Consider the following 15,615-nt stretch of genomic DNA (forward strand, 5'->3'; position numbering starts at 1 on the left):
AGGCCAGGTGTGGTAGCTCTTGCCTGTAATCGTAGCCATTTAGGAGGAACCTGGAGGTGGAGGCTGTAGCGAGCTATGATCAAACCACTGCTCTTCAGCCTGAGCAATACAGCCAGACCCTGTATCTAAAAATTGGGGTGAGCGCTAAGAGGCAGAAACCTAGCTCCTAACCCCAGCTCTACTGCTAACTGGACCTGGGCCGATCACTTAACCAGCTGGGTCCGTTTCTTCATCTATAACATGAAGGAGCTCAACTAGATAATTGTTAATGTGCCTTTTTTTTTTTAATTAATTTTAAATCATAGCTGTGTACATTAATGTGATCATGGGGCACCATACATTGGTTTTATAAACAGTTTTGACACATTTTCATCACAGTGGTTAATATGGCCTTCCTGGCATTTTCTTAGTTATTGTGTTAAGACAGTTATATTCTACATTTACTAAGTTTCACATGTACCCTTGTAAGATGCACCGCAGGTGTAATCCCACCTATCACCCTCCCTCCGCCCATCCTCCCCCCCGTGCCTTTTTGTTTTTAGAAGTTGAAGTATACTTCTTTGTAATTGCAATTTCCCCCCAAAAAATCTTCTACACTGCTCTAATATAACCTTTGCCAAATAGAGAACACCAACCGTCAGCTCTTAGGGTTGACTACCTGCTGGTAAGTTATAACTAGCACAGGGAGTACAAGCATGGGCTCTGGAGTCTACTGGGCCTGGGTTATCATCACAGGATTTGGGATCCTGTTTCTTTCCAATTGCGTAATCTTACATTTGGTGCTTAACCTCTCTAAATCTGTCTCTTCAAATATAAACATGTCTGGTAATAAGATCTACCTCATCAAGCTGTTTTGAGGAGTGAGCTGGTACATATGAAGTGATAAGCACACAACCTGTGCACAGTGAGAGATCAATGTGTTATACATTTAAATGATTACGACTACCCAAGTGAAACCCACCCCCAAAAAAGATTATGGGCCTTTGCTAGCCAAAAGCAACAAAGACATTCAAGTGGACAATAAAATGTTGCAAATAATATTCTAATGTTGATTATACTACTACCAAGGGGATATTAACAATGAAAGAAAAAGGGAACTGAGTTCTACTTTTGATCTAATGTTTTAGTAAGAACAATCAGACATACCATCTCGGTGATCCTCCATATCTTTCTGTTTTTCTTCTCTTTCATCAGGATCATCTCCATCATCATCATCATCATCATCATTATATTGACCAAGAGCATTCACCAGCTCCACAAATATTTCATCATTTATAAACCCACATTCTGAAATTCATCAAGTCAAATGTCACAAATACACAGGGAAAAGCAGAAATAACAAAAGTTTATGTATGCTTTTTCTAATTTGGAAGAAATAGCCATAGATTATCAATTAGTGCTGTAAGATTATTATTAAAATGAGGGGGAGGAAAAGATAAAACCATTCTCAGGACTGACCTAAAGCAAAGTTAGGATGACAACTGTATTTTGAATACCTGCCACTTTCTCTTAAATCATCCCTTCCCAAACTACTCCAGTGCCTAGTACTAACCAGTCCTATGGAATGAACTGTGGAGTTAGTCTCCTCTTCAAACAATGCATGCAACCTTTAACTGGCCAGTCCAGTCTCTGCTTTCCACTAATGAAGTCAATGGATATCGATGACATTACAAATATCATCCTCCTTGCAGACACTTTAACAAGGTCCTCTAAACACAAAAAATGGAAACCATGACTCCAATAATTGAACTTCAGGAATCGTGGTATTTTTGAGCAGTAGAGCCTTTCAGAGCCCACATGCCACAAAAGCAGAGCTCCAATCTTTTTTTTTTTTCTTTTCATGAAATGGGATGCCTTTCCATTTATTTAGCTCTTGATTTTTTTCAATAATATTTTGTAGTGTTCAGAGTATAAGTTTTACATTTTTTTCCCTTTCTTTTATTTTTATTATTAAATTATAGCTGTGTACATTAATGCAATCGTGGGGTACAATGTGCTGGTTTTATACACAATTTTAAATATTCTCATCTAACCACAGCTCCAATCTTAATTGACTTTACCACTAAACAATTTTAAAATTTATACATACTTAAGCAATTTCTATTTAATTTACATGTTATTGCCTTTGTAATTTATGTTACAAACAACTACAGTGTCAAATATGATCCTCCAACTTTAAAAGCCTTAAGGAAAACACTGAACTTAGGCTTGTGAGCCCAGTCTAAGCCCTTTTGGTCCAGTGCAAAAACTTAATTTTAGCATTAAAAACTATCTTCACACTTTTGCTTAATAAACCAAAGTACGTCTCCATTCTTTACTACTTTTCCAAGAGAACAAACACACGGCTCACCTCTATCCCCATGGACTTTCCCGTCATAGTTTTTTATTAGCTCTTCAATGAAAGTGCCATCCTGGTCTAAAACTTCATCCCCCATATAAGGAATGTTATGTAAAACAGTTTCATCTTCCACCTAAAAAGTAAAGCAAATATTTAAAAAGCTAACTATCAAAATGTTTTTAAAAAGTTGCTGAGATAACGAAAACATTTTTTTTTCCAAAAGTAGATGTCTTTACCAGTTCTTCAAATTTAAGATACTAGTCGGCAAATTCTAACATCTATCAAAGAAGAAAAGACTTCTCTATCACCAATAAGCGTATCTCAGAAAAACTATTTATAGGGAAAGAATATATTCAGGAAAAAACATAGTACCTTTCTTAATCTAACATGTCATCAACAATTAAAAACTTAACTTTTTCTTGGGACAAGTTCTCCCTCTGTGGCCCTGGTGAGAGTGCAAAGGTGTCATCATAGCTCACTGCAACCTCATACTCCTGGGCTCAAGTGATCCTCCTGTCTCACCCTCCCACGTAACTGAGATTACAGGTACATACGACCAAACCTGGCTAATTTTTCTTTTTTTTTTTTTTAGAGACAGGGACTTTTGCTCAGGCTAAAACTTACCATTATTTTTTTGTCCTCTAAGAAAGAAAAAAAAATGTTCCAGATTATGATGAGACATCACCAATTTTAAGACACATTCCTATTTCAATTTTTTTTTTTTTTGAGACAGAGCCTCAAGCTGTTGCCCTGGGTAGAGTGCTGTGACATCACAACTCACAGCAACCTCCAACTCCTGGACTCAAGTGATTCTCCTGCCTCAGTCTCCCAAGTAGCTGGGACTATAGGCGCCTGCCACAACACCTGGCTATTTTTTGGTTGCAGCAGTCATTGTTGTTTGGCGGGCCTGGGCTGGATTCGAACCCGCCAGCTCAGGTGTATGTGGCTGGCACCTTAGCCACTTGAGCCACAGGCGCCAAGCTTTCTATTTCAAATGTTAAAATGGGGAGAAAAGTGTCTTAGAATTAATGAAATATAGTTTATCAAGATCAACTATAAATATACATACCAAAAAAAACTACATGATTAGTAAGACTTTCTAAACTTCACTTAATGATCTAGTTATTAAATCATGTCAATTCAAGATACACAGGCTTGGCGCCCATAGCTCAGTGGTTAGGGCGCCAGCCACATACCCTAAGGCAGGTGGGTTCAAACCCAGCCAGGGCCTGCTAGATAACAATGACAACTGCAACCAAAAAATAGCCAGGTACTGTGGCGGATGCCTATAGTCCTACCTACTTGGGAGGCAAGGCAAGAGAATCGCTTAAGCCCAAGAGTCTCAGGTTACTGTGAGCTGTGACACTACGGCACTCCATCGAAGGTGACATAATGAAACTCTCTTTTAAAAAAAAAATAATTTCAAGATACACAATACAATAAGTTCATATAAAACAGAGTTATCGATAATCCATTCAAGTTTATGTCAAAAGAATTTATGCTTACATGTTAAAATAGGAATATTCTACAAAAATGCAAAACATTAAATACTTAGATCAGGCGTCCTCAAACTTTTTAAACAGGGGGCCAATTCACTGTCCCTCAGACCGTTGAGGGCCAGACTATAGTTTAAAAAAAAAAACTATAAACAAATTGCTATGCACACTGCACATATCTTATTTTGAAGTAAAAAACAAAATGGGAACAAATACAATTCACACCACTTCATGTGGCCCGCGGGATGCAGTTTGAGGACGCCTGACTTAGATGAACAGGATGTAAATCAAAGTTGACAGGCAAAGATAACAAATGAGTTCATATCCAGATCTGGAAGACAACAAGGAAAAGAAGGGCACTAGTTTTGCAGGAAAAGAGCCAATCAGAAAAGTTCAGAGAGGATGTGATTGAGTACTTAAGAATGCAAAGGAAAGAAAGCTGATAATCACAGAGGTAAGAGAATTTTCATTAAAGAATAAAAATGACACTATCTGTTGATGAAAACCAAACAGTTCTGAAGTATATGTTTAAAGAGACTAACTCAAAGTGAGGATAAGTCTAAGTCTTAATAGGTGTTTGTTTGAACAGGGTATTAGTTAAAAACTATTTTAGAAAGAAAATTCTAATAAATAGAACGGACTAAGACTAATTGGAGGACATGATGGTATAAGGTGGGACCAGAATCGTGACCAGGATCAACAAGGAAGATGACACTGGAAACAGTCGTGAAACCCTGAGACTATTCGGCAGTAGCAGGCATGCAATGCAAAGAAAAGGTGATAATCTCAAATGATCCCAGATAACAAAACTCAGGATGGCTGAAAAGCTTATAAAGATGACAGAAACTTAGACAAACAGGAAAGGGGATAGAGTATAAAATAAAAATGCAGACTTTACAGGACTGACCTATTCAGGTTCAAGCTTACGTATATAGTAGAGTTCTATTTTCATCTCATCTTACTTGCACTAATCCCAGGATTAAACTAGGAGTTAATTTTGGCTATGTCCAAAGAAATTAAATGCTATTTGGCTATTTTCTCTTCCCAATTGTATCCATATAATCTTTGCTACCCAAAATATATCCTAGCCATAATTAAAAGATAGTCTGAATAATTTGCTTTGGTCAATGACCAGGCAAAACCCAAATGAGTCATAAATAATATTTATTGACAAATTAAAATAGCATATTCTTTCAGAATTTCAGTCTGTGAAAAGATAAAGCCTCCCTTCAAATCTTACAATATAATACTCAAACTAAATATTTTAAAATAGTCTTAAACACAAAACTTTATGCAACTAGAGAATAGTAGCTAAAGTTTACTTTTAACTGTTCACTGTAAAAAGCATTAAGAGAAAAGTTACTAAAGACATTAGAAACATCTTTTTTTAACCTAGTAATTCTCTAAAGCATGTTTACCAAGGACTTCCATCAACATTTTATTAGCCTTCCCACTTCATATATCAAGTTAATAAAAATCTCTTTTTAAAAAAAAATATGGTCTCGCTCTGTTACCCAGGGTGGAGCACAGTGGCATGATCATAACTCTCTTGTAGCCATGATCATGGCTCCCTGCAGCCTCAGTCATAGTTCACTGTCACCTCCAACTCTTGGGCTCAAGCAATCCTCTTACCTCAGCCTCTGATAGCTAGAACTACAGGTCACATCATCACGCTTTGCTAATTTATTTTTTTGTAGAGACAGGGTCTCACTGTGTTGCCCAGGTTGGTCTCAAACTCCTGGGCTCAAGGTATCCTCCTGCCTTGGCCTCCCAAAGTGCTAGGATTATAGGCATGAGCCATCATGTCTCATCACATATTTTTTATTTTTAACAAGAATGCATACTTGAATTTCTCTTTTGTCCTACCCTCCTTAATTCTCCTTCTCTTAATTCTAAGTAGTTCATTACAAAAGTTATCAGGCCGGTGTTACCTGTGGAAGTATGTTTAACCTTTTGTTTTATATACCTTCTGAGGACATATATATTCTCAATATATCACAGTATGGTATGGTTTAATAATATGCTGCCTAAAAGTGTTTTAAATAAGTTCTCAACTGACAATTAATGACCTAGTACATGGTGGGGGGGGGGTGGAGGAAGGGGAGAGCAGAGAGAGAAGGAGGGAGGGTGGGGAAAGGAAGAGCAGAGAGAGGGAAGGAGAGAGGGAGGTGGGGTCTTGGTGTGTGACACACCTTTTGGGGGCAAGACACAATTGTAAGAGGGACTTTACCTAACAAATGCTATCAGTGTAACCTGGTTTCTTGTATCCTCAATGAATTCCCAACAATTAAAAAAAAAAGTCTGGCGACGCCTGTGGCTCAAGGAGTAGGGCGCCGGTCCCATATGCCGGAGGTGGTGGGTTCAAACCCAGCACCGGCCAAAAAAAAAAAAAAAAAAACATGAAATGAGAACATTTCAAAAAAAAAAAAAAGTCCTCAATTAACAAAAGCTCAAAGTGACACTGAGATTATAGCATACGGATTAACTTCCTCAAGGATAAGAACTCTAAGCTTCACCTTTTTAGTGTTTTTAATTCTAGGTATGGCTTTTGTTTTAACACATTTCCTTTGGAGAGTATAGGGAAAGAGCAACACTGCAAAATCTTAAAAAAAACAAACAAACTACATTAATCAATTTAAGTTGTTCTAAGTGCTATCATTTTCATAGCTTTTTGACATATACTACCTTGATTCATCCTGACTAGAAATTTATCTATGCTTTTTTATTGAAAATAAGTTATCAAGTAAGCAGAAAATACCTGATTTACATACCATAAAATTCTGCTGTAGGGGAGACCAAGAATACATTATGGGTACGGAAGCAACTGCATTCAGAGTCTTTAATGGGATGACTTGTGTTGGAAAATCCAAGTCACTGGTCACCGAACACTAAAATAGAAAAAGCAAAATTGACTCTTTAAGAATAAAAGAACAAGCTTAAGCTGTAGTCATCACATGTAAAGAGATGCTGTCTACTAGAATAATGGGGGGAGCATTTCTTCACCTAGGACAATAAAGGTCATAAAAACCAAAAAGGATTCTGTCTTTTCTCTTATGGTAGAAACCTCATACTTACCAGTATTAACAAGAATCAAAACTTGTGTTTATGTCAGCCTCAGCAAACTGATATACTGTTTCATGTTTTCACTACAAAACTTTCTAGCTCACTGGAAGGAATTTCTCTTACATAAGTTAATTTCTCTTACATCCTAACTACACAGAATAGTAACATATATAACAAATACACCATTTAAATCTTACTTAATAAGAAAACCTGTTGAGTTAGCCTTTCTTATCTTTATCTTCCCCTTTAAAAAACCAGGTATCATTTAATATTATCAGATGATACACAAATATTAAGGGTAACAGACCTGAGTCTTGATCACAACAAAATCGATTCAAATCAATTCTGCAAAGCTGTAACCTCTGAATAATAACTAATATTATTAAGTATCTTGTATGTGCTAGGCACTATTTTAAGCACCTAACACGTCTTCACATATTTAGTCCTCATTATGACATTATAAGCTGGATACAATTCTTAGCCCCCATTTTATAGGTAAGAAAATTAAGATAAAGAAAGAATAAGTAACTTCCCCATAGTCATACAACATACAGGACTAGAATTTAAACCCCAAAAATCTAACTCTGGAGCACCTAATCTTACCCACTACACACACTGCCACGATACCATATTCTACAATATGTAAATACACACAATCCCTTGAAATACTCTATTTCATGCAATCTGTGAAGATACCAATTTCAAGGTATACCAATACTTCTATGTAACTAAGGAAAAAATGTTGCCAAACAATGATATAATACTTTCTTATTACAGTGATTCTAGGATACACATTAGTTTCAGATGCTAAATTATTAAAAATTTTGCATCTTTGATTCTGTGAAACATGATTAAAAAAAACAACCCACAGCCCTTTCCATGCTGTCTAGGAACCCAGCTTTTCTTAAAGCATACTATTACAAAAGTATCAGGCCTCCAGAGCCTTCTAAAAAATACCTAGACATGTATTCATAATCCACAAGCAATGAAAACACACCAAAAAGAATTAAAGTGAAATGAAACTAAAAACTCATATACATAATATGTGTATATATGTGTGCACATATATATGTGATATATATATACACATATATCTCACACACATGTTACATGTTCAATTTGTATTTAAAATGTCTTAAAAATAGCAGAACTAGGTCTGGTGAAATCAGAGTAGAAATCTTTGGCACACAGACCACACCTGACCCTTAGCATCACGTCAGGCCGGTGGGATAATCTCACAATCATCATAGTCACTACAGCACAAAATAATTCCTTCCTTAGTGGAAGTAAAGGTTTAAGAATAGTTAGGAAGAACTGTGACAGTGATTAATCCATTAATTTGCTTTCCAAAAAGGCAAAGATAAAGATAATAACACTAGAACACTTGTAACTCAAGTAAATAAGAAGGTAGTGAATGGCTTACCAAACCCAGGAACCCACAATCATTCCCTTCCCACTCTTTGGCCTCCAACACAATTCATCTGTCCATCCACTAATCCAATAATAGCAGCAGTTAACATTTATTGAGCACGTACTATGTTGTAGGCACTGTGCTAAGTACTTACATGCATTATCTTAATTATTCCTTATGAATGATCTTATGACATAGTTTTAGCATTACAGCTGCACAAATGAGGACACTGAGGTTCAGAGAAGTTAAATAATTTGCCTATTCAGAAAGGTTGAAAGTGACAAAACCAGGATCATAATGTAACACACAGGAGTTTAATTACTCCCTGTAGTTCTTGTCCTTGAGATGCTCAAAGGGTAAAAGAACAACTATAGCCATGCAATGTCTGGTATATCGAGACAAATGATAATTTTACAGGAGCATCTCCTCTGACAACTTTCTCCTCTTACTCCTGTTACTTCCAAGTTTTCTTTCTTTTTTTCTACTTTACTAGGTAAACTTGGGAGTGGGGGTGGTTATAATAACAAATAAAAGTATTATATACTGACCAATGATTTTAAAGACAAAATAAATTTCATTTCTTAAAAAAAATGTTTTGGCTTTTGTCTTTGCATTTGGTGGGAACGAATTAATTCTGTGAGTTTAATTCTGAAGCTGAGCCACAGCTTCAAAGTGGGGGAGTGGGCTACCCAGGCAAATCTGACTTACCTGCTTTAACATCTAAATCCAAGGTGACACATAGGATTAGACAGCTGAATTTTCTTTTCGACTACTAGATACAAGGGAGGTTGGCTTTTCTTCATTTTGTTTGCTCTGGTGATGTAGAAAATACTTTGAGTATACTGAATGAGTCAGCTGGTTTTCCCATAAACAGAAGGAACTTAGGAAGGACAGAAAATACGAAGCGCAGGCCACAGCACCAAGTGCCGCGTCCAGTCCCACTCCTCAGTCATCCTCCAATACCCCATCATCTCAGTTCTGAGTCACACAAGAGTCACCAAGGGACAGGAAATAAGCTCTCTGAGGGCAAAGCAGCTGAGTTAAAATATAGTTTTACCTCTCTGTCTTGAAACAATACTCAGCACAGTGTCTTAAAAAAAGTAGGCACTCAAAAAATGTTTCTGGAATGAACCGACTGCATTTGCTGATTTCCCCTAATGGAGACTTCAACTTCAATTTTTGTTCAAAGCTGAGAGAGCGCCTATTTAAAACACTGACAGTCTCCCCCCACACCTCAGTATATTTGTAGTATCTCTAGAAACCTATCCCATTCTTTAACTATTAATCTTAACTAACAATCATATTCCTTTCATTTATCAAATAATATTCAAATGCCAAAGCATTTGTTGCTAAAACAAGTTTGGGAAAAATATTCAAAAATCCCAGTTACTTACCAGCAACTTTTTTTTCTTTGAAAATGTATCATCCTTGACAGTTTATATAATTCTCATATCACTCAGAGTAGTGAAAAGAATTTTGACCTCATGGGTCTCCACAGCATTTTACCTGATTAGTCATGTGTTCTGGTCTCAGGAACACACTAGGAGACCTGTATCAACAAATGAAACTCTCTAATTCTAGCTCCAACTGAAGGATCACACAGCAAAGTTAGAGATCATTCATCATCAATGGTAAAGAAAGAAAAAAAACTAGATTAGTTATCAAGAATGCTACATTTTCAGAGAAATGCAGCTTACTGGTAAGTAACCAGGTTCCTCTAAGGATGGATAGACTTACATCAACCAGCTGGTACAATAGGCGACTGTGTGGCTGGACCACTGGGAGCTGGAGAGGGAAGTCAAGCCAAAAATAGTAGTTGTAGAAGTACACAACCAAACTGAGACTCTTGGCAGAAGGCTGGTTCCAAGTAAAAACTGTTATGGAAAATCGTAGAGGGAAGAGCAGGTGAATGGCCTGCAGGGAAGGGAAAGAAATTAACACACCCTACTATGTGCCAAGCACTGTGCTAGAGACTTTAGCAAAGTTAACTTCTTTAAAATTCACAACTGCCCTGTGAGGTAGACATGACTCCCCATTAACAGCACGACATCCCAGAGGACGGTAGCCACAGCCATCCTGCCTCTGAATCTTTAACTTGAGATGGGTTAAGTCCAATTTCCACATAGCAGGGGGAAATACACAGTCAGTCAAGTAAAAAATATTCTTGGATTCTGGTTGGTCCATTTAACTCATGACAGGAACAGTGAACTGCTGACAATTAACTAACATTCTTTAGCCTTTCCATGTGAGAACGGCGAGGAAGATACAGGAAGATCATCACCCAGGGGAGGAAGGGTCAGGAGAAGGCATCGGCCGTCGCAAACCCTAGAGAAAAGCTCAGGATGATATCTGAAATCTCCTTAGACTCCTCAAGATAAGACAGCACACCCAGATTTAAATTTGCTAGTGTTCTGGGGAAAACAACAGCATACGCAATTTATTTATTTAATTTTTTTGAGATAGAATCTCACTATGTCATCCTAGGTAGAGTGCTGTCGCATCACAGCTCACAGCAACTGCAAACTCTTGGGCTTAAGTGATTCTCTTGCCTCAGCCTCCCAAGTAGCTGGGACTACAGGGGCCCACCACAATACCCGGCTATTTTTTTGTTGTAGTTGTCACTGTTGTCTAGCAGGCCCCAGGCCAAGTTCAAACCTGCCAGCCCTGGTGTATGTGGTGGGTGCCCTAACCACTGAGCTACAGACACAGAACCAGCATACATAATTTAAATTTAGGCTACTTTTATGTGAAGGAAGTACTGAAGAATTACTGGAATGAGATAAATATTGTTTGGATAGAGTTAAGAAAAGCTCAATTAACAGAAGTGAGTTCATAACCAGGTTTAGAAGACAAAAGAAGAGAAGGGTGACTGAAGGACGTATTTGTGGGAAAAAAGGAGTATCTCAAACAAGAGAGGGGCAGAAATAAAAATGGGAAGAAAACATTCTGTTAACATCTTGACACATGGGCGGCGCCTGTGGCTCAGTCAGTAAGGCGCCGGCCCCATATACCGAGGGTGACCGGTTCAAACCCAGCCCTGGCCAAACTGCAACCAAAAAATAGCCGGGCGCCTGTAGTCCCAGCTACTCGGGAGGCTGAGGCAAGAGAATCGCTTAAGCCCAAGACTTTGGTGTTTCTGTGAGCTGTGACACCATGGCACTCTATCAAGGGTGACACTGTGAGACTCTGTCTCAAAAAAGAGAAAAAAGAAAGAAAAAGAAATGAGACAGTGTATTAAATAAGTCCATGATTTCCGTAAGTTGTGGCAAAAAATTGTTCTGAAGGCTTGTTTAAATGACAGTGGATTTAGAACCACAGAGTAGCCAGGGTACCAGTTACAGACAGGCAAGACTGTCACAAGGCTGCAGTCTCCATGGGGATAAGCTCCAGCCCAGTCTCACTGAGGAAATCACCAATCAAGGAAGCTGGTGCTGTCCAGCTCACAAACAGGCCTGTAACTGCTCTACCACTGTTCATTGATTATTCAATAAACAGTGTTGAAACAACTAGAAAGCTACACAGAAAACATTTAAAAACTGAATGTCCCATTCCCTCTTTACACCAAAGTCAATTCCCAATGGTTTCAATGATACTGGCATATAAAAACAAAAACAAGAAAACTAAAGATCAAGAGGTAGATAATTTATCATCTTGAGGTGAAGGATTTTTGAAGGCTTTAAGAAACACAAAAGTCAAAAGAAAAAACTGCATAATGGAAATATATGAAAAATAGCATCAAAATAAAGAAACCCCCCCTGCAAAACAGATTAAAAACTGATATTTATAATATACAAAAAGTCCTTTAAAATCATAAAAGCCCAATCTAATTTAAAAGACTCAACACCATCCCAGCCAATTCAGAAAAGAAATATAAAGGAACAACTGATATTCCACTAAATAAGTGAAGGCAAACTACAACAAATAGCAACAATTTTTATCAATGAGACTGCAAAGATTAAAAAGTCTGATAACATACTGTGTGTTGGGAATATAGGTAAACAGACATGACCACAAACAGCTAGTGGCAGTATAATATAAAACTTGGTGTGTGTGTGGGGGGTGTTTGGTACTATCCATTATCATTTTAAATATATATGTATCGTTTTGATCTAACAAGTACATTCCTAGGAACTTCTACAGAATTACCCAAAACGCACAAAGACATACGTGAAAGATGTTCACTTCAGGGCGGCACCCGTAACTCAGTGGTTACAGTGCCGGCCACATACACCAAGGCAGGCAGGTTCGAACCCAGTCTGGGCCTGCCAAGCAACAACAACAACTGCAACAGTAAAAATAGCCAGGCATTGTAGCAGGCACCTATAGTCCCAGCTACTTTGGAGGCTGAGGCAAGAGAATTGCTTAAGCCCAAGAGTTAGAGGTTGCTGTGAGCTGTGATGCCACAGCACTCTACCCAGGGTGACAAAGTGAAACTCTGTTTCAAAAAAACGAGGGTGACAAAGTGGAGAAAAAAAAAAGAGGGCAGCACCTGTGGCTCAAAGGAGTAGGGCGAGGGCCCCATACACCAGAGGTGGCGGGTTCAAACCCAGCCCTGGCCAAAAAACAAAAAAGAAAGAAAGATGTTCACTTCAGCACTAACTGCAAAATCTAGATGTCCATCAGTTAAGAATAAATTATGGTATTATGCAATTAGTATCCATTTGTAAAAAGAATGAGGAAGATCTGGACAGACATTGTAAAGTGATGGTCTAAAATGGCAGACATATTTTATATGGCCAGTAATTTTTAAAATAAAATACGTACTATTAACATACTAGTCTATATAAAGAAAGCTGAATGGATAAAAGCCAGAGGGGTTGGACTATAGGGATCTGTTTCATAGAGAGTAGAACCTCTGCAAGGAGATTACCCACAAGCTGGTCAACATGCAGAGGTGGTCAATATAAGGAACTTCCACTGAACACAGGTGGTGTTTGTCCGGTCTATGATAATTAGGTCAACTTAAGGAGGTGGTCAACTAAGGAGGTTCTACTGTATTTGAATTTTTTTTATAATCATCATTTTATAATGACTTCTTAATTAGAGAGAAAAAGATAAAACTTTTAAACAAGTTTTATTAACCCAATAGATAGTCATATTAACTAGTATAAAACTGTCTTATCTGTTTCCAGGATAGCTTGTGAAACCTGTCCAACTTTCCCAAAATGTTACTCTAGTAATTTATTTTATAAAATCTATTAGGGAAGATAAAACAGAATCCCAAGGAGTGAATTTAAGTCAATCCACATTATCAAGCTAAATTATGACAAAAGTCTTAGGAAAGTCTGAGATCTAATAAAATTTTCTTATTTCTTCAGAGAATGAAATAATTTTCAAGATAAGACTAGGCAAGCATTTCTTTCCATTTGTGTTTGTTTTGTTTTCTAAATATTGTTGAAATTTGACTTTGCATTTGGGAAAGAGATGATTTTTTTTTTCTTTTTTTGGCTAGGGCTGGGTTTATGGGGCCAGCGCCCCACTCCTTTGAGCCATAGGCGCTGCCCGAGATATCAATAATTCTAGGAGAATTCTAGGAGAAAAACAAATTAAAAGCAACTTCTGCTAGTTTACTGGTTGTCCAAAATAAAAACAATTGACATTTTTGAAAAAATTACTTTTCAAACTTAAGATATATGATCTTAAATTTAAAATACAAACTCAATTATAAATGATATACATTTTAATATATGATAATCACATATAAACTCAAACATCATAAATGACCTTTTTTTTTAGTCTGATCTTTTGGAAAAGCATAAAATGCTTATATCAGTTTCCTTTCAAAAGAAAAGGAAAAGCCCTTTATGTGATCATTTAAAAAACGTTGCAACTATTTCAGCCTAAAGAAAACAACTGCAGCTATTTTAAAGTTGTAAGGTGGGAAGGACTGACTCAACTCTAAGTAAATACCAAAAAATGGTTAAAAGGGGCAAGAAGCCACAGCAAATGACTTAGAGACCAATTCCTTGATGCACCAAGAATACATGGACAGAAAGACACCCTGAGAGCACGCCATCCATTTATTTCAAAGACAATAGAAAAATGACCTACATCCCTGCCATATTTTCTCAAAAGGCTCATGACAATCTAAACCTATAGGTCCTGTAATCCTGAAGTATACAAAGTAAAGAAAGCACATGAGTATATGAAAGTTAAGAATGTTAACTGAGTAGAGTACACAAAATTATACATTGGCTACACTACATATTATTTTTTCTTTGTTAACAGTAATTAGGTTTCTATTTACAATTAACTGAGGAAACTATATTACCAAGTCAATAAACAATGTAAACAAATGTTTTCATGTAAACCAATGTTTTTCTTCAACAAAAAGAATAAGTACAAATTGCCAACTTACACATTTTATCATTTTGATAGAACCCTCTCCAAAGAATCATTTCCAAATACCAAATGAACTTAAAATTATTTCAAATATGGCTAGGAAGAGCAAACCTGTATATATTAACCTTATGGCTACAAACAATGCCTATAGGCATTCAAACAAGATGTTCCTTTGGTGCAAACATGCCTACAGGCATTCATTTTGCAAACAAAAACTTGATGACACATATTACATTACCTGACTTGAGTCATCAACATCATATACTTCATTCTCAATATTTTTCACAGCTGTGTCTGAAGTAACTAAAACCAACTTTGGTGAATTATTTCGAATAGTAAGAAACCAAAGAAGTCCAGTATCATGCCGTGTATCATAAGGGCTGATGGGACGGCTGCATGTCTCAATTGGCAGCACTTTTCATTTCTGAGCCCTCCGCAATTGAAGGGTTAAAAAGATCAAAAGTTTTCAAATTCTTTACGAACATGAGGTCCATAACTGCCCTGATGTTACTTCCATATTAGATATTCAGAAGCCCCACAAATAAACATACTAACCTAATCATACCACTTGCCCAGAAACCTGGCATTATCTGAGCAAGCCTCTCTTTCATAGTCAGAATGAAAGCAGAAAAAATTCTGACATGAAGAATCAATGAAGAAGAAACTGTCTGTCTTGCGGTTTTTATTTTTAGCAACAAATGGACAAATGCACAAAAGAAATGCACTAATGAGAACTTCGAGAGTAACTCCTAGAACAGTTTCTTCATTAAAACTAGAAAACAGACAGACTATGACTTAATAGAAGACAGTTTTTACTGCTTGATAGGACAAAGTAATGAATGTCACCTAGAAATAATTTATTGATTAACAGCAATACATTATGGGAATAATGTATAATCCACTGGCCTGTATGTATTCCTTAAGGACATCTTGAAGCTAGATGATGCTCCTTAAAAAGACTAACT

The 15,615-nt window shown here is 37.0% G+C and overlaps 1 protein-coding gene across 7 annotated transcripts in view; it reads right to left on the bottom strand.

Moving 5' to 3' along the window:
- The window catches only part of EZH2 (enhancer of zeste 2 polycomb repressive complex 2 subunit), a 70,100-nt gene that overhangs the window by 19,109 nt on the left and 35,376 nt on the right, over positions 1-15,615 (bottom strand). For 4 of the 7 annotated variants that reach the window (XM_053608350.1, XM_053608346.1, XM_053608347.1 and 1 more), the window contains 4 exons: positions 10,046-10,222; positions 6,606-6,722; positions 2,351-2,471; positions 1,147-1,287 (listed from right to left, as the gene is read on the bottom strand). In XM_053608350.1, coding sequence (XP_053464325.1) covers positions 1,147-1,287; positions 2,351-2,471; positions 6,606-6,722; positions 10,046-10,222 — 556 coding nt within the window. The remainder of the gene's footprint in view (positions 1-1,146; positions 1,288-2,350; positions 2,472-6,605; positions 6,723-10,045; positions 10,223-15,615) is intronic. The other 3 variants (XM_053608353.1, XM_053608351.1, XM_053608352.1) reach the window with 2 other exon arrangements.

Source organism: Nycticebus coucang, chromosome 11 (assembly GCF_027406575.1).
Source record: "Nycticebus coucang isolate mNycCou1 chromosome 11, mNycCou1.pri, whole genome shotgun sequence".
Taxonomy (NCBI): domain Eukaryota; kingdom Metazoa; phylum Chordata; class Mammalia; order Primates; family Lorisidae; genus Nycticebus; species Nycticebus coucang.